This window comes from Arvicola amphibius, chromosome 7, assembly GCF_903992535.2.
Source record: "Arvicola amphibius chromosome 7, mArvAmp1.2, whole genome shotgun sequence".
Lineage (NCBI taxonomy): Eukaryota > Metazoa > Chordata > Mammalia > Rodentia > Cricetidae > Arvicola > Arvicola amphibius.
In genome coordinates, this window is record NC_052053.1 from 8110075 (window position 1) to 8132089 (window position 22015).

Consider the following 22015-nt stretch of genomic DNA (forward strand, 5'->3'; position numbering starts at 1 on the left):
CATGAAAACTACACATTTTAAATAGCACACATTTTATGTTGGGTTATACCTATGTATAATTCAATAACTTTATTTTTGCTTTTAGTCTTGCTTAGAAATTACTTTTTTAATTTAAGGAAGGTTTTGTGTTTGATGAGTAATCTTCTAACTTTATCATGCAGTGTATTGCATTGCATATAATATTTCCCGTCCTCTATTCGATATGAATTGATCCTAATAGGTTTGGGATAGTAGTGCATTGTGTGTGAAGAAGTTGTGTCTATTCGATTCTCTCGTAATCGTACTTGATGCAAGGACTTGATGCATGAGTGGTTTGTCCAGACAGATCAAAACCTGATTTATTTTCTTCTTGAAACTGAATTTGTTCTTAATCTATCATACTAACCCACTGAATTGCTGTGGAAAGATGTATGTGTCGTGTGCCATCTGTGTATTTCATCTGATGTCCTGTCCTAGAACAGTTGCTAACACAGCAATGTTCTTTTTAAAGTGCCGGCAGTACACACAAAGAAGATGGTTATCTCGGAAGAGAAGATGTTCTTTGCCTCTCACACAGAGGAGGAGGTGTCCGTCACAGGTATCTGGCGGTTTGGAACTTGAGAGCTTGAGACAGAGTTTTAAATAGCCTTTTTTATCCCCATCTTGCCTAACGTGGGATGCTATGGATGTGTCTGTCACCTTGTGTCTCCCTGTCATCTTTTTCCTTTCATATCTTTTAGCTTTAACTTTTTTGTCTTGGTATTCTTAGTAAATTACAATTGCCATCCACAACGTGATCTATCAGTAATTAAGATGTGTACTTTTTTTTTTTTTTAAAAGTCCCCGAGGTACAAAAGAAAACTGTCTCTGAGGAGAAAATTCATGTTGCGATTTCCAAAAAGATTGAACCACCGCCCAAAGGTATCAGTAATTCATCCTAAGTTTAAAATGTTCTTGAGAAAAATTCACAGTCCATATCTAGCTACGCTGATATGAAGTATCAGAATTAGTCACAGTGTTGACAGGTCTAGGGTCTGTTTGAACAGAGAAGTCGCTGGAGAGAGGAGTGGAAAGACCAGGCATGAAATTCTTGAGGATCCGTCTCCTGTCTCTGGACATTTAAAATCTAGTCACATTTGTATTTGGACATAGGTCTAATGAAACCCCTCACACCAGCTCCCTGAAGCCTTCTTTCAAATGTGAATAATTCTCTCCATTAAGAACTTAACATACCAGAAGTATTGAAACTAAGTTTTGTAAACTTGAGATTTAATTAAGTTAAATTAGAAATCCCTTAATACTCAAAACACAGTTTCCTTTTTTCTGCAGTTACCACTTTCTGTGAGAGAGCATCAGTTACAACAGTAGCTGGTATGTCAGTATTGACGTCACCACTGAAATCAAAAAGTACAGTTACCAGGGGACAAGGTAGCAAAATCCCAGCACTCAACTAGGGCTACGTAGGAAGACACTGTATGGAAGAAGGAAAGGAGGAAGGAAGAGGTAGAGGAAGGGAAGGGTAGAGGGATGGAGGGAGGGAAACACTCTAGACTCTACGCCAAGGTCCCATTCTCTTTCCTGAGCTAAATTTAAGATATAACAATATTTGCTACCACCTGAGGCTGTTGTTCTCAGGCACTGACTTTAAATGAAACAAGAGTTCTTCCATCTACTTCTGAGAAAGTGGAAACTCCTGCCATTCAAAGTGACAAATAGGTTTCCCTTTTCTGCTTAGCCATTCAGCTATCTACACATATTTTATTTTTATTCACTTATTTCTTTTGTTTATTTTTTTGAGACAAGGTTTCTCTATAGCTTTGGAGTCTGTCCTGGAACTAACTCTTGTAGATCAGGCTGGCCTCAAACTCAGATCCACCTGCCTCTGCCTTTCGAGTGCTGGGATTAAAGGCGTGCGCCACCACCACCTGTCTGATTCAGGTTCTAATCCATAGTTTCTTGCATCCAACTGGCTTAAAGGGGGAATGTCTACTCTTGACTCCTATCTTATAAGAAAGCCCATCTTGTCAAGATGAGCAGCTTCTCAAACAGTGCATTTCTCTTCAAGTCCCAGAACCACCTAAAAAACCAGTCACAGAAGAAGTGGTCCCTGTTCCCGTCCCTAAGAAGGTGGAACCCCCAGCAGCCAAAGGTAGAAGAACATTTTTTGGGTTCTATCTTCTTGGATCTTGTGTGTGTGAGAGACCTGTGTATTAACCAGAATGTTTTCAGTAGACAATCTTTCATATGCTTAATTCTTTATCTGCTGTTTGGTTACTTTGTGGTCACACGTGTTAGTAACGGTTCCAGATGCCAGACCATCCTAACCGGGCATTTGTCTGCCCTGTGTCATATGTGTGATGTCTACCTGGTATTGATGTACTAAACATCCCATGCTTCCCCAAGTAAAACGTACTAAATTACTTTTTAATTCTTAAGCTCTTAATGAGGCTTTATGCTTGACTATAATCTTGAATGTCTCAGAAGGAGACTGTAACATTCGACACCATTTCAACAATGTTATCTTTGAAGTTCCTGAGGCTCCCAAGAAACCTGTACCAGAGGAGAAGAAGCCAGTTCCTATTCCCAAGAAGAAAGAGCCAGCTGCTCCTCCCCAAGGTATGCAGAACTACCAGTGGAGACAGCCATCGCCACAAGGGCCAGCTCTGCTCTGCATAGGCTTCATCTGTGCCCTGTTGTCCTTGAGTCTTGTCTCTTTGACATGTTCCTCATGTTTAAAACGTGTGTCACCTTTGGGCATATATTCTTGTTATAATTTATGATTCTGAACATTCCTAAGATATGTGTTATTAAAAGAAATAACTATGTCAAATTGCTACCTTAAATTTTTAATATCATCCTTAAGGAGGATTTGTGAAATATCTTCTGTGGACTTGTTTATAGAACAAAGAATCTCTTGTTCACTCTTACATGTGACTTCTTCATTAAGACATCATTATTGTCTGTTATTTGGAGACTGTGGGGAGGCAGAGGCAACTGGAGGGGGTTGGCAGAAGTGAGTATCACCTAGACACAGATGAACCAAAAGTCCATGATGGCAAGTCTTCAGTACGACAGATTTTTGACATTTATTTTCCCTGTATGAATTGAAATTAATTAAACTTACTGTAAACATTTGGGAGTACATTCTAAGTGACAGAATTTCTTACAGAAAAACACCTACGCATATACAACATTTTGTGACATAGAGGTCCCCAAAGCATTGGCACACTACCCTACTGAAAGACCTGTTCCAGAGAGTGTCTTGATTATCCTTTAGTGACCAGATACAGAAACTCAGAATGCTGTCAGCATAAAAAGTTACATGAACAACCATATTCCATAGCATTGTAGCTGTAGTTCAAAGGTCATAAAGTGCTACGATTTATCCCCTCTCCAAAACAAAGTATGATCCCTGACTGGTTTGTGTTCATCAGATCACACCAAAGCAGGTAAAAAGGAAACTAAGTCAGTTAAATGCTGGTCTTGACTGTGTTCAGTACTCAGAACTCACCTATATTTAAATTTAAAACTAAAAAGCCATGGTGGAGCAGTCATGTAATCGCAGAATTGGGGTGTAGGAGAGTAGAGACAAATGGCATTCCCTGGGACTCACTGGTCACTGAGTCTCTAGCCTACTTGGCAAAATCCAGACCAATAGGGGACCCTGTCTAAAGAAAAAAAAAAAGCAAGTGTATTGCACCTGAAAAATAACACCCCAAGGTTATTGCTACCCTCCCAAAACACATGCATACACGTCTATACACACACATGTACACACACCATACTAATATGTAAGAATGAATTCTATACATATTTCTGTTTACATAACACATTTTAGTCATTTAAATGCTTCTAAAACATTGCATGTAGCAGCTACTATATTGTGACTTTGAAATGGGATCTTTTTTCATTGTACCAGTGCAGTCTGTAACATCAATGTGCTGTGTGTCGCTTTGGGGGTGTGTCTGTATCCATTCGTGGACAGGAAACATGCCTGTACTGACCGGCTATTTTAAACTTTAAGTCCCAGAGGCTCCAAAGAAACCTGCTCCTGAAGAAAAGGTTCCTGTTCCTGTGGCAAAGAAGAAGGAGGCCCCTCCAGCTAAAGGTAGGGTGACTTGCCTAGTAAATAAGCCAATGTTTATATCTTGAGTGCAAAGCTGTTTGTGTTATCTGCTAATTGAGTTTGTTGTATTCCAAGTGTTGTTGGCGTCTCTGTCCTGCCCAGTTCCCGCAATCGCTAAGTCCCAAAGAAATCACACAGAGTTATAAACATTACATTAGTTATAAACTGATTGGCCCATTAGCTCAGGCTTCTTATTAACTCTCATAACTTATTCGTCCATCCTTCTTGTCTATACTAGCCACCTTATTCAGCTCGGTACCTTATTCAGCGAGGCAGTCACATCTTACTTCTTCTGTGGCTGGGTCAGGACTGCGGACCAAGCTTTCCTCTTCCCAGAATTCTCCTGTTCTTGTTGCCCTGCCTCTACTTCCTGCCTGGTTGTCTCCCCCACCCCATACTTTGTGCCTGGTTACTGGCCAATCAGCGTTTTATTAAAATACAATTGACAGGGTACAAACCATTGTCCCATAGCATCCAAGTAGTTGTTTTATGGCCAGCGACAATGGGACAAGCTTCTGTCTACCTGTCTAGTCTCTTTCAAAATAATTAATTCGCTGCTTTAAAAAATATAAACCCAGTTCTACAAATGTCTTTTCAAGTTCCCGAAGTGCAGAAGAAAGTTGTCACCGAAGAAAAAATAACCATCATTACTCAGAGAGAGGAATCCCCACCACCAGCAGGTATCCCATCTCCATTAAATAACCGTGCCTTTCCCCCAAACTTCTTTAATTGCATGTCTTCATCCGCCGACCTACCTGTTCTGTGTGCATATGCCTTTATAAGATTAAAAAAAAAAATTCTTCTTCAAGTGCCAGAAATACCAAAGAAGAAAGTTCCTGAAGAAAAAAGACCAGTTCCTCGAAAAGAAGAAGCTCCCCCACCAAAAGGTATCATCAGGCCTTTGTACAAAAGCTGTCTTTTATAGGATCATGCTTCCAGGCAAAGATGGCTTGTGAGCTTGGTGTCAGGGTGACCAGCGTGGGTGGGTGTGCTTTGTGCTAGGCTTCCGTAGGAGAGTGTCAGAGCTCTAAATGTACATAATGTTTCTAAAGCGCCAGCTCCACCTAAGAAACCTGTCCCCGAGGAGATTGTCCCAGCTCCCATCCCTAAGAAAGCTCCTCCTCGAGGTAGGATTGATGTCAGTCTTCTAGAGACCTCTTCTCTCGTGTGTGCTTGGGTTCTTGCTCTGTCCGTCGAGTCTGTTTCTGTGCTGCCCTTCCTGGTCTCGTTTCTGAGAGACTTTCGTGGGAGTGTTCTTGGGGTGTGTAATTTCTTTGTCCACTTTGCTAATGAATGTGACATACTGCAAGGCATCCCCAGACTCTAGGGAGAAAGGGAATTTGTGTAATCCTTGGTTCTTAAGACAACACTGATGCTTTCTTCAAGCTGAAGTCTCTAAGAAAACTGTTGTGGAAGAGAAGAGGTTTGCTGCGGAAGAGAAACTGTCGGTGGCAGTTCCTCAGAGAGTGGAAGTCATGCGGCATGAAGGTATAACCAGATGGGAAGAAGGCTGTGTTGGTATACTCCCATGGAGTCTTCTTTAGGATGTTAATGTTTTCATTGCGATCTGTTTTCATCTTGTGTGTGTGTTGAAATGCATCTGCCTGCTGTAGTCTTCTGGAACTATCTTTTGCATCTACCTCGATCTTGGGTCATTCTTAAGAAGTGAATAAGGTGTTGAAAAGGAGATCACTTGGAATTTGGACACTCTGGGGGATAATTTAAGCATCTCTCTTAGTCTTGGGCTTTATTCTCCTCTTGTCTTACATCTCTTTCCTTCTTGTAGTTAGAAAGTGCCATGTCCTGAGCAGATAGGAGAATCTTCATCCATCTGTAGTGAACACGTGGCCACTGGACATGTCCCAGCACACTGAGTTTTAAATCAAGTCTTATCTTTTAACCTATCTACAGAGGAGGAGTGGTCCTACTCTGAAGAAGAGGAGCGCGTGTCTGTTTCGGTGTATAGGGAAGAGGAAAGAGATGAGGAGGAAGCAGAGATCACCGAATACGAAGGTAAATGACAGAAGTCTGTGAGGGATGGTTGCTAGAGAGCTAATGAAAGCTGTCCCAAAGGCGTGGCACAGAGTCATCTATGGGCTTAGTACATGTTCCTTTTAAATCAAAATACAAGATTCAAGAGCATCCATTACACAAGAGTAAACACCCTATGACGTTCTTTTCCATCTCTTCTTTGGCTATTTGGAGGAAATGGCTCTGTAGTTCCAGATAACTAAAGGGGGCAGGCATCCTCATGTGGCTTCCGCCTTTCATGAGCCAGGACTTGGCTTCAGTGTGCTAGGCAGATAGAGGGATGTCACCTTGGTTGTCTGATAAGTCAGTGTTTCTCAAACTGTGTGTTCCGCAACACACAAACAGGAATGTCATCCCGTACACATCTATATATATGCACACGTGCAAACCTGATATAAAAGTCTTGTTAAATACTATTCTTACAAGGACCAACTTACTTTAATGTTTTCTATTTTGCTTTAGTCTCTTCCTTTAAAAGTACAAGAGATGGTCCACTCCGTGGACTGTCCGGTTCCTAGCTCACTCTTTATTCACTCTTTAAAAAGAAACAAGAAAATATAGGATACATTGCCTTCCAAAAACCAAAAGCATATTTTTCCAAAACAATGAATAGAATGAACTTTTCCTCAAATCCATGTATAGAAAAAGCCATCATGTAATATCTGTCATTAGGCAGACTTCTCAAGATGTGCCAACAGCTATAATGACAACTCTCATGCTTTTAGGGATTGAAACAATAAACTTTAATATGTTGCAATCCCCATTTGGTGAAATAAAGCACTGCTAAGTTTCCTGCTAAAATCTCACATTCTAGCTAGCCCTGTATATCCAAAGGGGCACTCCTAAGTAGGGACAAGAAAATAGTTTAAAAGAAAATGGTGCATTCATTACCAACTCGACTTCCTCCCTAATGTTAAATAGATTATCAGCACCTTGGCTGTTCTCCAGCACATCTCTGGCTAATAAAAGGTGATTCTTCATACCCCCTTTCTCCACCTGGAAGAAAACTCTGTGTACAAGCCATGACTCCCGAACAAACCTACCCATCTGGGTGTGTTTCCTACAATGGGCCACAGGAGTTGGCGTGGGTTTAAAGATCCATCCTCCCTAGAAATGTTCAGGAAACCCAGCAAAGCATGCACATGGAACATTCTCATCTCCCAGCCCTGTGACGGTTTCAGTTCTTGAGGCAGGATGCTGCATAAGCTTCCTTTAGTGTTCCAAACTCCAAGGAAGGGAGAGCAAGATGCTCATTGACTGTTGGGTCCGCATTAAGCTGAAAAGATGGGTGGGCCTTTAGGTTTCTTCTTATTTTAGGCAGCTCCTCCTCATGTGTTTTTAATTAGCCCTGTTTGTCCTATAATAAACTCTACACACACAAGCTCAAACATCACATGAAATGTCTTGTCTCTTCTGCCATAGCTACCCCATAAAACTGGGGAGTAAACTATCTGCTTTTTTACCCTTGTCTATGTGTCCTTCTGCCTTCAAATCTAGACTGTTAGGTTTTTGGTTTTTGTGTTTGTTTGTTTGTTTGTTTGTTTTAAACATAGCTTCAAATCCTTATGCTCCTGTTGGATTGGTCACTGGAACTTTCTTTTCTTTTTGTCATGCTCATGTTTCCTGTGAATTTTATCCTTATTGTCTGTATAATAGGCACTAAATTACTAAAGCCAATGCTCTTTATTAAGGCATATGCTTGGATTCAAATATTCTTTGGCTATTTTAAACGGAAACAATCAAGGATTTAGCAAATGCTAAGGTCGAGCAATGTTGATTACTCTTTTGAAGTGAAAAGTTACAGCTAAAATTAAACATGAAATCTCTGCAACTTTTCTTCTTTGAAATTAATGTCCTTAAAGTGATGGAAGAGCCCGAGGACTATGTGGTGGAAGAGAAACTGCACTTTATCTCCAAGAGAGTGGAAGTCGAACCAGTCAAAGGTAGACCAACTCCTCATTTTCCCTCTACGTTGGTTTGTTCTATCCTTTATGGTCTCTTATATCTAATTTACCATCCATATTAGAAATATCAGTAAATAGCATGAGTAACAAAAAGCCTCTTATGCGTTTATCGAAAAAAATTGGTGCATTTTCTACAAGTATATTTTATAATCTTTTCAAGTGCCTGAGAAGCAGGAAAAGAAAATTATACCAAAACCAAAAGTTCCTGCTAAAATTGAGGAGCCTTCAGCCCCTAAAGGTACAATTCCTCTCATAGAAGTGCAGTATTGTCTGTCCTGACATCTATAATGGCGCCTCTGTGTATCACTAAGGTTTTGTCAGAATTTGTCTACAAACACTTTGTTAGTATAGTTATTAATGTTGGTGTGTGTGTGATCTTTGCAAAGAGGGAGTTATGTCTCTCTCCCATAATGATTCTCCCTAACAGAATTCAAACTGATCTTTTTAATCTTTCCCAAGTTCTCGAACCACCAAAGAAAATTGTACCAGAGAAGAAAGTTCCTGCACCAGCTCCTAAAAAAGAAAAGGTGCCTCCAGCCAAAGGTATATTGGGAATCATTTTGCTCTTAAGTAATACTTCACTCCCTATCTTGATGTTAAATTGACATGTTCTTCAACTCTTGATCACACTGGCAAGAGATTAAGTGTGTGTATGTTTTGGGGCTTTTTGCACCATGTTTGACTCCATTGCCTAATGTTTTCAAAGCCCCTGAAGAACCAAAGAAACCAGTTCCAGAAAGGAAAGTTCCTGCAGAAGTGGTTGAGATAGAAGAACCTCCCCCAACCAAAGGTAAATGACATCCCTAAAAGGAGAAAGAAAAAACCAAGAGCTCTATCTTTCTTTCTTCCTCTGGCTACCATCCATTGGGCCATAATTTTTCTGTGTATATTGTTAGTGTCTATCTGTGATGGTTTTCGTGTTATGGTTGTGATGTTTTGTTGATTGTGCCTTAAAAATTCTTCTATTCTAAAATCACAGTACTTTCTGGCAAGTAGATATGTGTGTATTGATATATGTATGTATGTATGTATGAATGAATATATGTATGTATGTATTATGTATGTACACATGTATTCTACTCTAAATGTTACAGTGTGCTAACGCTAAAATTATCTTCCAAGTGACAGAGAGGCACATGAAAATTACTCAAGAAGAGAAAGTTCTTGTGGCCGTGACTAAAAAAGAGGAGCCTCCCAGAGCGAGAGGTACAGCAGTCTTTCCGTATGTCAGCATGACAGATGCATTGGTGGCTCCCATATGTCAACACTGCTTTGTCTTACTCTCTTTATAAATACACTGACTATGGGGCACAGAAGAAAGGGTGGTCTCTGCCTTCCTTTAAAACGTTACAAAATGTCTGAAGTTCAGGGCATGTTGAGTCTTCTGTGTCTGAGTGGTTTGTACTCTCTGTGGTCTGAAGTGGTTCATACTCTCTCTGGTCTGAATGAAGTGACCAGTTCTTTAAAATGAAATCTCTTTTTAAAGTGCCAGAGGAACCTAAGAAAGTTGTCCCTGAAGAAAAGTTCCCCAAACTCAAACCCAGAAGAGAGGCGGAGCCACCAGCTAAAGGTATAATGACTCTTTAGTGAGAGAGAAATAAGCTTTAGGTATTGAAATGGGTGGAGTAGAACCCGAATAGTCAGGGAAACTGATTTAAATGGATCTCAAAGGTGAAATAAGCTAGCCATTCCACATCACTGAATAACTAGACATCCTTTTCTCTACCCTGCCCTCAAATACACAGAGTTTACATCAAAAGGTGTTTGTCATCATGGGTCTGTCTGGTCCATATATTAAACTTGTCTGTCTGGATGTCTGCTTCATGTGGTAATCCTTGGCAATTTTGTTTTCTTTGATTCAATATTCTTTTCTGACCCTGAGGAGCCTTGGGGTCAGGGAATAGAACTAAGGTGAGGATATTGTCTGTGAAATTCAAGTTTCTTTAAGGTCGTACCTAGTTTTGTGGTCATTGTTGCAGCTCATCTCTCTTACGTTCTTACAAAGCCCTGAGCATCTTGAAGCACAGTGACTTCTTCTTAGGTATATGGAGCAATGTTGACTTTCAGGCCCACTGATTTTTTTTTTTTTGCTTGCAATTTTAGTGAAAGTTGATACGCACATCATGTTTGGTTTTCTTCTTGGGTTTTTCATGCAAAAGTTACCTTAACATAATTATTTCTAGACTCTTGTGATTTACTTTTAATAATTATTCTTTTAAAGTGACTGAAGTCAGAAAAAGAGCCGTTAAGGAAGAAAAGGTGTCCATCGAAGTTCCAAAGAGAGAGCCCCGACCCACTAAAGGTACATTGCGCTTTGATTCACTACAAAGGAGAAAGCTGTGTGTCTCTTTGTCTGCTAGATGCCAATGTATCCCCTCTACTTTCCTTGTTTACTGCTGACTGGAGCCAAAGATGTGAACATTTGACATCACAATTAGTCACTGTGCCTATCATGACACTTCTCCCATCAAAAGATAACCAAGGTCACCCATAGCCAGTGTGGGAGACAGTCATAAAGGAATGAAATCAAAATACATTGTCACTAAATGGGCCTCAAATAAAATGCTGCCTGGTGTCACTATTATTCCAGAAGTGACTGTAACAGAAGAGAAGAAATGGTCTTATGCCCGAGAAGAAGAAACTGTCTCGGAATACCGGGAAGTGGAGTACGATGATTACGAAGGGTATGAGGAGTACACGCAGTTGGAGGAGTATGAACCCACGGAAGAGTATGACCAGTATGAAGAATACGCAGAGCGTGAACTCGAGCATTACGAGGAGTATAAGGAGCATGAAGAACATGTCACAGGTACGGACGAACTTCAGCCCAGGGTAAATGTGCATAGAACCTGTTAGGATGAAGGTCGAGGTAGAAGAACCTCGTGCCATTGAGGAAATTCCAACATTTTAAATCACTTCAGGAGGGGGAAATGGCTCTATAAATCTTAAGGTTATTGTTAGGTTTCACTATCCAGAGGGCTTCCAGCATCACAATCTAACACTGACTGCTTTTCTGGTGAGGACAAAGCATTGTTGTTAACCTGATGGAGATAATGTGTGTGCACGTACAGCTCTGACCCTTGTAAACAGAGACTGCGTTTTCATTTCCTGGACACCCAGACCTGAATAATCACACAAAAGCTATATTAATTACAACACTGTTTGGCCAATGGCTCAGATGTATTCCTACCTAGCCCTTACAACTTAAATTAACTCATTTCTATTATTTTATATTTTCTGTTACTTCACATCTTGCTTCTCGAGCGGTGCCTTCTTTCTCCCTGCGTTCAGTTTAGTTTTCCCACCTAGCTATATTCTGCTCTGCCATAGGTCAAAGGCACTTCTTTATTAACCAATGGTAATAAAACATATTCATAGCATACAGAGGGGAATCCCACATCAGACTCTAGACACTTTTTTTTATTGTAAAATAAATAATAAATCCATATGAATAAATTCTGACTAGAAATTTGAAATGAGCCCATATCCTTCTTCAGGTTTTTCTTTGTGTCTTTGAGATGATTCTGCATATTTTCACTGGTGGCATTAACCACCAGTGTCTCAGCTAGAAAAGGTTGATCACAAGTTGACTATATGAAATGAAATGGGAATTTTGAGGCGTTCTCATGGCCTGATTGAATGGCCAATGAGGAAAGGGAACGATCTTGCTTAAGGCTCTCACAGCCTAGTGAACTTGGAACCCGAATTCTTATTCTAGAGATTGTGGTTGCACTGTGAACATAAAAGCTCAGTTATTTCAATTAACTGATTCTGTTTAAGGATTGTTTTTTGAAATCTACCTTACAGTCTAACCCTAAATACTTTGTATATGCTTTTAAAGAACCCAAGAAGCCTATTCCAGCAAAACCTGCCCAAGAACCAGTGCCTGCCAAACCCAAGGCCCCACCACCAAAAGGTAGAGTGAGATAATTTTCAGTTACAAAACCTCTTGTTTTCTTTGTCTCTCTACTGTGGATATGCATGGAAGTGGATGTGTATAACTGTGTGGCGGGCCGGATGGGGGGTGGGGGACGGACACTCGGGACTGTTATGTTGTGTGTTCTATTTCTTAACATTTTATTCTCACTCTCAAACATGAGTTTGGGTTTGTAAATCTCTTACTATTGGTCCTTTTAAAGTGCTGAAGAAAGCTGTTCCTGAAGAAAAAGCACCTGTGCCTATTCAAAAGAAACTCAAACCTATACCACCCAAAGGTACATGAAAGAGCAGTAACTGTCCCAAGCAATATTGTCACCTTCGTGATGTGACTATGTCAACCTATACTCAGTAGTATCTGCCGGTTTTTGAGCTTCCTGAGTGTATTGTCTGGTCCCATGTCTTAGGAGCCAGGTCTTTGGGCTTTGTTGATGTTTATGCTATGATATTCGTGAGCTTCTTGGTAATATTCTTCCATAATTAATATCTTTAAAGCTTCCGAAGAACCAAAGAAAGTTGTTGAAGAGAAAATACAAATTTCAATTACCAAACGTGAAAAACAGCAGGTGACTGAGCCAGCTGCCAAAGGTATTCCAACCTCTCCCCAGGATGTAAACTTTTGCCTGTCTCATGTTACATGTCTCCAGTGTTACCACTAAGATTATTTCAAAATACTTCTACAACCTTGTAGATAGTGACTGCTCATTGACCATGACCATAGCATATAATAATATGCTATTATTCACTAAAAATGGTTTCTATTTACTCTAAAATCACTTTGAAAAACTTTTTTAAAAAGCTAATTCAATATCCAGGTTCTCTTTATTTATGTGAAGCATCTTCCTTGCAATCTTAGGAAGCATGCTAACCCAGAAGTAAAATGACCTTCTTAGAATGTCTCCAGTGAGTAGAAGCACAGGAGAAAGACCCTTCAATTAGGCTCTGTGACCGTAAACTTGCTGGAGTACTTCTATGGGTTTATGTTGCTATGAGATTCAGAATCCTTCCCATAAAAAATAAAACAACAAAGTTTCTCCCAAAGAATGTTACATATTTTATTTATAGACAGCTATAAAATCATTCTCTTTAAAGTACAAGAAAGCTAGAAATGGTTAAACTACCTATTCCTGACTCTAAAACTCCCTTGTACTTAATATTTCAAGTGCCCATGAAGCCCAAGAAAGTTGTCCCAGAGGCAAAAGTACCTGCCCCTAAAAAGGAAGTGGCGGCAGCTATTAGAGGTACCTCCTATTGCTTGTTCTAGTGTGTTGCTCATCTTCTTTGCTGCTGAATTCATGTTCAGTTCTATGTATGAAGTTACTCTGTGGGAAAGATAAAGCCTATGCTTTCTTTCGTTATAAGGGGGTCTGCACTCTTATGGTGTCTTAATTTTATTGAGCAATCGGAACATATCCAACTTAAAGATAACATCTTTAAAGTGCCAGGGGTGCCTAAAAAACGGGAACCAGAAGAGGTGGTTGCCTACAAAGAGGAAGTGGAAACCCACGAAGAAGAATATATTGTAGAAGAGGAGGAGGAGTATGTCCACAAAGAGGAGTACATCCATGAAGAAGAATACATCCATGAAGAGGAGTACGTCCACGAAGAGGAGTACGTCCACGAAGAGGAGTACGTCCAAGAAGAGGAAGAGTACCTGCATGAAGAGGAAGAGCTCATCGCCGAGGAAGAAGTGGTGCCGGTGACACCAGTCAAAGGTAGTCAGTGGCTGCCGTGAAATAGAAAGGAAGCAGCGCACTGGAGCTTGGGTGTTTGGCTTAGTCGGATCCTGGGGGATGTGATGTGTGTGTGCCTTTCACATTTTGTGTCTTCCGCACGTTTTCAAATCTTATTGCTATCTTTAAAGTGCCTGAGGTACCCAAGAAACCTGTTCCAGAAGCGAAAAAACCTGTTCCCGTTCCCAAAAAGAAGGAAGTGCCACCCGCCAAAGGTACACACCACTCACACATATGCACCTAGACGGCTTCATCTGTCTTCAGCTGGTTGCTTCTTCTCTGGCTACCGCGACCCGTGTGTGGCTACTAAAACATTACATGTGCTTTATGTATGTGTTGTTTTGCACAGTCAGAACTTAACTATCAATACTGTCTTTAAAGTGCCTGAGATTCCCAAGAAGCCAGAGGAAAAGGTTCCCGTGCCTGTTCCTAAAAAGGAGAAGGCTCCGCCTGCCAAAGGTACATCTCTCTGTGCAGCCATTTACCTATGTGGTGTAACTTGGTGAGCTGTAGCCATCCCTGCCCCGGGGCAATGTTACTAATAATAAATATTAATAACAATGTGAACAACCAGAACAAGAACCACTCAGCTGGTCCCAGAAGCTTGCTGCCATGTATTCCTCTCTGAATGCGGCCATTGGAGCCTGCTTACGTTTAACACTCATGCCTTCTTCAGTGGGGAATTCTTAGTGAAAAATCAGTTCGCCGTATTAAAATGGCCAACACCGACGGCCAAGGCTCTTGTGTTGTCTTTCTCACTAGTCCAGGTTTATTTGTTGGTTTTTGTTGTAACACTTCTGCACGTCTAACATCTTGCTTTGTGGTTATTATTAGTTTCTGTCTTAAAGTGAAGTTGTTGGCACATATGTGATCATTCAGTTGTCCCTAAGTCACTAGAATCGTCTGTGTTTGGAAAACTGTGACATTGACCTTATTTCCTGTCTTTTAAGTTCCGGAAGTGCCCAAGAAACCTGTACCAGAAGAAAAACCAGCAGCACCCGTTGCCAAAAAGGTGGAAGCGCCACCAGCCAAAGGTATATGAACTTGCAGGGGCATACAATTTTAGATTTGTGTGAAAATAAAATATGTAATCGGTTCGATAATATGTTCTTTAGGTGATATTAAATGCCTCTTTAATATCATCTCTTTGCAAGAACAGATTTTTTGTTTTTAAAATGAAATGCTGCTTAGAGTTTCTTAACTATGAATTTATTGCCTTATCCTCATCTTTTCCAGACTATGCTTGAGCACTGTGTTTTTGTGTTATGTAAAACTTTCCCTAAATCATTTCTTTAAAGTGCCAGAAGTGCCCAAGAAGCCTGTGCCTGAGAAGAAGGTGCCAGTGCCTGCTCCTAAGAAAGCAGAGGCTCCACCTGCAAAAGGTATTATTTCATCATTTCTGTACCCAGGGAGAAATCTCACATTAGCGCCCATTCATAAGAAAATGTCTGTGTACTAACTCTGTCTGTGAAAGTGTTTTGCTAAAAAATAAAATGTCTTCTATATGATGTGAGCCTTTATTATGTTTACGGCTGTAAAACACTGTGAAAAAGACACTTTCTTAAAGACAAATGATATCCTTAAAGTGCCAGAGGTGCCCAAGAAGCTCATCCCAGAAGAAAAGAAACCAGCACCTGTTCTGAAAAAAATGGAAACTCCACCCCCCAAAGGTACATCAATCTTGGGCAGCACCAGGGCACAAACGGAATGTAATGGGTCTTGTACCATCTCACTGATTGTGCTTGCTTGACACTGTGTATGCTGGTGATAATTGTGATCAAAGAATATTGGCTTTTCATGCTGTCTTGCTGTCGTGAATATTTTACGTAAACATGGAATTTGTACGATTGAGTAAATATCTTTAAAGTGCCAAAGAAGCGGGAAGCAGTCTCAGTTCCTGTGGCTCTGCCTCGGGAAGAAGAAGAGGAGGCTCCACTTGAGGAAGAGATTGCTCCTGAAGAGGAAATCCCTCTTGAAGAAGAGGAAGTTCTGCCCGAGGAAGAGGAAGTTCCACCCGAAGAAGAGGAAGTTCCACCAGAGGAAGAGGAACTTCTACCTGAGGAAGAAGTTCTACCTGAGGAAGAGGAAGCCCTTCCAGAAATTAGCCCTAAGGTGCCAAGACCTGCACCAGGTACAGCAGTTCTTGGGATCAAGACCTCTTTATCTAGGCTTCTGCCTTCCCTCTTGTTAAAACCATCTGTCTTCTTGTCTATGATTCTTTGCTGAGTTGTCATCAAATCCTTAGAAAACTTCCTAGACACACCTTTCATCCTACCTATGACAACCGGCTTTCTATGTCTGTCCCTTGTCAATTATCTGCATGTCTTAAATGTAGTTGATGTTTGTTTGTGGTCCTATCCTCAGATGTCTTTTGTTATAGATCCAATATTGTTATGTAGTTCTTAATGTCTTTAAATAAAATGTTTTTAAGTGCCAAAGAAAACCGTACCTGAGAAGAAAGTCCCTGTGCCTGTTCCTAAGAAAGTGGAGCCTCCTCCACCTCCCAAAGGTATACCCTGCCCCAGGATGATCCCATAGCCTATACCATAGCCTTATCAGATGGGTATACCCTGCCCCAGGGTGATCACACAGCCCATATCATAGCTTTATCAGATGGGTTTCAGAAAGAAATTCACACATAAAATGGTCGGCCAAATTTTACTTTTAAAACTGATCAGGATGCTGATAGCTATTTATGTCTATTAGATGTTTTTCATGCAATATTTTTGCATGAAAGGTTAATGGCAGTATTATCATAAAACTACTACAAAATGTCTACTTCACTTGCTATAATTTTATTAAGCCTTATAATGTTTCATATATTTTTTTTAACATCTAAATAATCTTTAGGAAAAATTTTCTGAAAAATACATAAATTCATGCTGATAAATTTCATCTTTCATTCATTTGTGATACCAGGCTGAGAAGAAAAAAATGATGTACTCATCAAAACATTGAGTAATTAATAGTTTATGTCAAACACAGTAATAGCTTATGTCTTACAAAACATGTATATATAAATGAAAGCACAAGTTTTGACTTTAACCTTGACTTTGAACTTTGCTGTTCTGCTCTGAAAGAGTCCTTTATCCAGTCTGAGCCTTAGTTTGTTCTTTCGTAAAATAGGGATAGCAACAAATCCCAGTCGATTCTAATATTATTGTAAAGATAAAATAAGACAAAGTGTATTGTTATATCATTGAATGAGAGAATTAATATTTAAATTCACAGAGCAGGTCATGGTACAGTACCTAGGAAGTATATTTATACCCTAAAGTGAAATAATATTTCCCAAAAAAGTCATATGGCATTATACTTAAATAAGTATAATGTTTCTGCCAGGCTGTATGGTCCCATAATATTTTCAGATAATTATTAACTAAGCTCTTACTGTCCATGAAATGGTAGTGTCTAGGCTCAGGTAACCAGCCGCTTGCTGATCCCTCCCCCTGCAATTTCCAGTCATCTCTTGATGGACTGCAGCTCGCATCCCATCCCTCTTCTGAGTGAACATTTTATGGTGGTCCTCCTGTGTGCGTGGTCTTCTTGCTTTCTTTCTTGCTCTTCAAAAATACATTCTTATCATGAAATGGTGTCTTTAAAGTGCCCGAGATCAAGAAGAAAGTGCCAGAGAAGAAAGTAGTTGTTCCCAAGAAAGAGGAGGCTCCTCCCACCAAAGGTACATGGCCTCTAATGTTCTTGCATCCCCAAGCATGTCAGATACCTTCTTTCCTTCACCCGTCAAGTCAAAACACCCTGTCCAGTATTTGTGAAAGTACCTTCTGTCATCATTGTGCACATTGTCCTTGTGTTTGTGAGACTGAAATTTCAAAATATCTTTAAAGTTCCTGTGGTGCCCAAGAAACCTGAACCAGAAAAGAAGTTGCCTCCCCCGAGCCTTAAGAAAGCAGTGGCTCCTCCTGCCAAAGGTACATGGTTATCAACTGTGCCCTTGTTGACCTGGAGTGTCATCCACACAAGATGTTCAGCACACGTTTGCATTTCCTAGTCTGTCACTGACGTTGGTCTCTGTGCCTCCATTGTTCATGTTGGTGCTCTGTTTGTTTTCTACTTTGTGTGAGTGTATTTTTTTTGCCGTATTTCTCCTCTGTATGTTATTTCTGAAAATTAAAATGTCAGGTGTTATATATTCTTAAGGAGCCAGAAGTGATCTTATAAATTCTTCCTTTAAAGAAGGGGAGAACCCTGCTATAAAAGATAGTCTCATGATGTCCCAAGCCTCCTCATTCGCTTCTTGACCGTGATGTGGCAGGGCTTCGTCTTCTGTGTGCTTTGCTGTTTACTTTCTTGGGCTGAAAAAAATTGATCTTTAAGAATCTCTTTTTAGCTCTTGAGATTTAAGTGCCTAAAACAATCAATGTCTTTTAAGTTCCTGAGGTACCTAAGAAGGTGGAAGAAAGGCGGATCATTCCCCCTAAAGAAGAGGAAGTCCCTCCAGCTGAAGGTAGATGGCTTCCTAAGAAAACAGTGTTTCTAAGCATCCTTGTCTTATCATTATCTCATTTGAGGAGGAGATAATAAACATTTCATTCTATAACAATAGACCTTCTAGCTCTGATAGAAAGTGGTGCTTGTCTAGAAGGAATTGGGCAGGCCAACTCGTTCCAGTTGACTCCATTCTTGCATGTTTAGCCTATTTGTGACATAGTTCCTTGAAAACATTGAAATGGACCCACTAACTTCTTTATTCTTCTCTCACTCACTAGTTCTGTGAAATGTCAGTGTTTTCTCTTTTGTGTGTGGATACTATGGGGAATGTCTCACCCAGTGCCTTCAGTAGGAGTGATGAACTAAACTTTTTGCCAGAACAATCTCAGATAAACCTGAGTAACTGGCACAGAGAATCTGACTTCTGTTTCTAAATAATTGCTTGACTCTAAACATCTTTCCATCTCACTAAAAAAATAATAATCCCCAACTAAATCCTCCAGAGTCCCTTCTAGTTTCAGTATTGGAAAGGGCCTAACATGTTTTAAAGACTCAGCAGATTTTTTTCCAGATTAGTGAATGTTCATGAGCATTTAGGAGGCTGAGTGGTTTGTCTAGATGCTTTAATTTTCATCTAACATTCAAAGGCTTTTTAAAAAGTAATTTACAAAATAATCTGTTTCAAGTGTATGAGGAAGCTGAAGAACCCATTCCAGAAGAGATCCCAGAAGAACCACCTAGCGTAGAAGAGGAGGAGGTGGTAGAGGAAGAGGAGGTGGAGGAAGAGGAGGAAGAGGTGGTGGTGGTGCCCCCTAGAGGTACAACCACTTTCATGAGTTGGACATTCCAAACCCTTATTGCTTCCAATCTCAGAGCTGTCAACGTAATAATCATCCGCCATATGCTTTTCTTGTATCAAACCAATGAGGCCTGAGGCGTTCTTAGTCCCCGTAGCTGAAGCTCTGTGGCCCTGCCATTTCCCTAACTTTTCCTCCTTTACCGGCAATCTGACTATAAATGAGGGAAAATTGTTCTGATATTACCCTTTAATCCTTCCTCCTAGATTACAATCCTCAATTTTGCTTTCAGCTCAAATGCTGGAGAACAATCTATTTGTGTGGTGAAATCATTCACTTTTGAGAATAATTCTTAAATCATCCCTTAAGACTTTGAAATATGCCGGGCGGTGGTGGCGCACGCCTTTAATCCCAGCACTCGGGAGGCAGAGGCAGGCGGATCTCTGAGTTCGAGGCCAGCCTGGTCTACAAGAGCTAGTTCCAGGACAGGCTCTAGAAACTACAGGGAAACCCTGTCTCGAAAAAACAAAAAACAAAAAACAAAACAAACAAAAAAAAAGACTTTGAAATATTTGCACAGCGTTTACTCTTGGGGGTTTCTAAAAATCTTGCCCTAGGGGGCGGTATTATCTTTTAGGTTGCTAATACTTTCCTAAAGCACATGGATGTTTTGTGTTGTTTTGTTTATATTTTGATAATTGGGTGGCTTTTTTTTTTTGTCATTGCACGTGATTTTTTTTTTTCACCATGTCTGTAAATATCTTTTAAGCGCCTGAAGTGGCTAAGAAGGAAGTGCCTGCAGCACCCACTCCTGTCCCTAAGAAAGCGGAAGCACCCCCCACTAAAGGTATAGCAAGCCCCAGTGAGTTCTGTCACTTTTCTCAGCCCAGTTCTCTTCTCCCTAAAGAGCGCTGGGTCTTCCTACAGTGCTTCCTTAAGTCACTGTTCGAGCAAACTGACTAATGACTAGTAAGACGCCGCTCATCATTGCCTTGGGTTTCCTATAGTCATGTACATTTACATGGTAAATGATGGCTCCATCTGGTACACTGTGTGGATTATTTTAGAGGTCTCTAACTTCATATAGCTGGAAATTCTGATGCCTTACCATGATCTCTCAATATTTAAGAACATAGCAATTAATACTTTTTACCTTCATTCTGTCCCTAGACTTCATTCCATTATGTAACTAAAAATTTCATTATTGTAATATTATTCTCTGTGCATCCTGTTTTATACAGAAAAAAAATGATCTATTCTGGTACTTGGACAATAATTTTAAAGAGCTTCATGTCCTTTTTAACCATGATTTAACCTGGGAATTTGAGGTTCTTAAATTGCCCTTCTTTCTTGCTTCTTTGTTCAGTAATTATTCCAGAAAACATCTTCTGCAATTATGGTATACAACCACAATTACAGCAGACTTCTCAGCAAATGAAATAGTACCCAGTAGTTCCTAAGGTCTAGGTCAGGGACCAGATTATCTAGGATTGTCTAAAATGATAATCAGGTTGAAAAACATCTTCATCAAATTAAAAATAATAAAATTAGGCCTAGTGTTGGTAACATCTGATGTTTTAGAAATAGTAAAGCTTCTTAGCGGGCATATGTTGGCTTCTAGGGATACAGATAGCATAAGAGAGTGTTTGGGAAAGTATCCCTATTACTTGCGAAATAGTTGCCCAACAGCACACATCGACTTCCTAGATGCGTTAATGGCATAACTTGATTCTGATGTTTTTATTCATGTGTGTCATTGAGCATTGTCATCTAACTAAGGCACCTAATATCTTTAAAGTGCCAAAGAAAGTTCCTGAAGAGAAAGTTCCTGCTCCTGTCCAGAGAAAAGAGGCCCCACCAGCCAAAGGTACACTTTTGCCTTTAAACACAGACGCCTTGCGTCATCGTTCTTCACTAAGCTGTCTATGGTTTTGTCCATCGGTCTTATTTTTGATGTCCAGTGTGCAAGCTTACTCTTGGTGGTCTTAAATATTAAAACTCTATCTTTAAAGTTCCCGAAGTTCCAAAGAAAGTTCCGGAAAAGAAAGTCCCAGAAAAGAAAGTTCCAGAAAAGAAAATTCCAGAAAAGAAAGTCCCTGTGCCCAAAAGGAAGCTGTTCCCCCTGCTAAAGGTATTTTTGGGAAATTCTTTGCTCTTCTTGTCTTTTCATGGAAGTCTTCTTTTAGGTGTTTTTCTTACACTTTGAATTGACATCTGTTTCATCTTATGATTCAAAAAAATCAGTCTCTTAAAGTCGATGCTCTTTCAGGGAGAGCTGTTTTTGAAGAAAAAATTTCAGTTGCCTACCAGCAAGAGGAAATAGTCCAAGAAAGAACAGAGCTAGAACTTGTGGAAGCAAAAGTGGAAGAGGTTTCTGAAGAAGAAGAATTCCACGAGGTCAAGGAATACTTCGAAGAGGAGGAGTTCCATGAGGTGGAGGAATTCATCAGGGTGGAAGAGCGCAGGTTCCAAGAGGAACACAAAGTTGAAGAAGTTCACAGGGTCATTGAGTTTTTAGAGGCTGAAGAAGTGGAAGTATATGAAAAACCCAAAATCCCACCTAAAAAAGGTATAGGGGACTCTGTAGATAATACACATTGTTATATCTTTCTCTTATCCATTTCATTTTCAAAGTACTTACATGTTCAGTTCAGACCATTAGCCCCACAAACTGCTTTAGGCATGACTTTAAGCTGTTTAATTCAGAAACTGATAAGGTTTAGAGATTAACCACACAGAGTAGTTAATTTTCACAGACATGAGAATTATGTATGATACTGACATAGATCTATGATCCATACATCACTATATGAATGTGTGGATTCTTTTCATAGTCCAGCAAGCATTATATGACTACCACAGGTACCAACATATAGATGTCACCCATTCAGAGACACACTTCTCGGTTCATTGAATAATTTATATTCTCATCAAAGCAACCATTGCCTTGTTCACATTTGAGTTACCTGTGCACTAACTAATAATTACTTATTAAAAGGT

At 40.0% G+C, this 22015-nt stretch overlaps 1 protein-coding gene across 1 annotated transcript in view; it reads left to right on the forward strand.

Annotated features, from left to right (window-relative positions):
- The window catches only part of Ttn (titin), a 271490-nt gene that overhangs the window by 110480 nt on the left and 138995 nt on the right, over nucleotides 1-22015 (forward strand). Inside the window, 37 exon segments of the mRNA XM_038336350.1 lie at nucleotides 491-577; nucleotides 820-900; nucleotides 2045-2128; nucleotides 2509-2595; nucleotides 4004-4087; nucleotides 4705-4785; nucleotides 4915-4992; nucleotides 5158-5232; nucleotides 5492-5593; nucleotides 6017-6118; nucleotides 7999-8079; nucleotides 8261-8338; nucleotides 8560-8643; nucleotides 8807-8890; nucleotides 9223-9306; nucleotides 9587-9670; nucleotides 10322-10402; nucleotides 10691-10909; nucleotides 11942-12016; nucleotides 12240-12314; nucleotides 12532-12624; nucleotides 13200-13267; nucleotides 13376-13751; nucleotides 13901-13984; nucleotides 14151-14228; nucleotides 14720-14803; nucleotides 15068-15151; nucleotides 15356-15439; nucleotides 15637-15900; nucleotides 17374-17448; nucleotides 18160-18234; nucleotides 18905-19036; nucleotides 19785-19862; nucleotides 20814-20882; nucleotides 21028-21117; nucleotides 21120-21146; nucleotides 21285-21584. Of these exon segments, the coding sequence (XP_038192278.1) occupies nucleotides 491-577; nucleotides 820-900; nucleotides 2045-2128; nucleotides 2509-2595; nucleotides 4004-4087; nucleotides 4705-4785; nucleotides 4915-4992; nucleotides 5158-5232; nucleotides 5492-5593; nucleotides 6017-6118; nucleotides 7999-8079; nucleotides 8261-8338; nucleotides 8560-8643; nucleotides 8807-8890; nucleotides 9223-9306; nucleotides 9587-9670; nucleotides 10322-10402; nucleotides 10691-10909; nucleotides 11942-12016; nucleotides 12240-12314; nucleotides 12532-12624; nucleotides 13200-13267; nucleotides 13376-13751; nucleotides 13901-13984; nucleotides 14151-14228; nucleotides 14720-14803; nucleotides 15068-15151; nucleotides 15356-15439; nucleotides 15637-15900; nucleotides 17374-17448; nucleotides 18160-18234; nucleotides 18905-19036; nucleotides 19785-19862; nucleotides 20814-20882; nucleotides 21028-21117; nucleotides 21120-21146; nucleotides 21285-21584 (3867 nt within the window).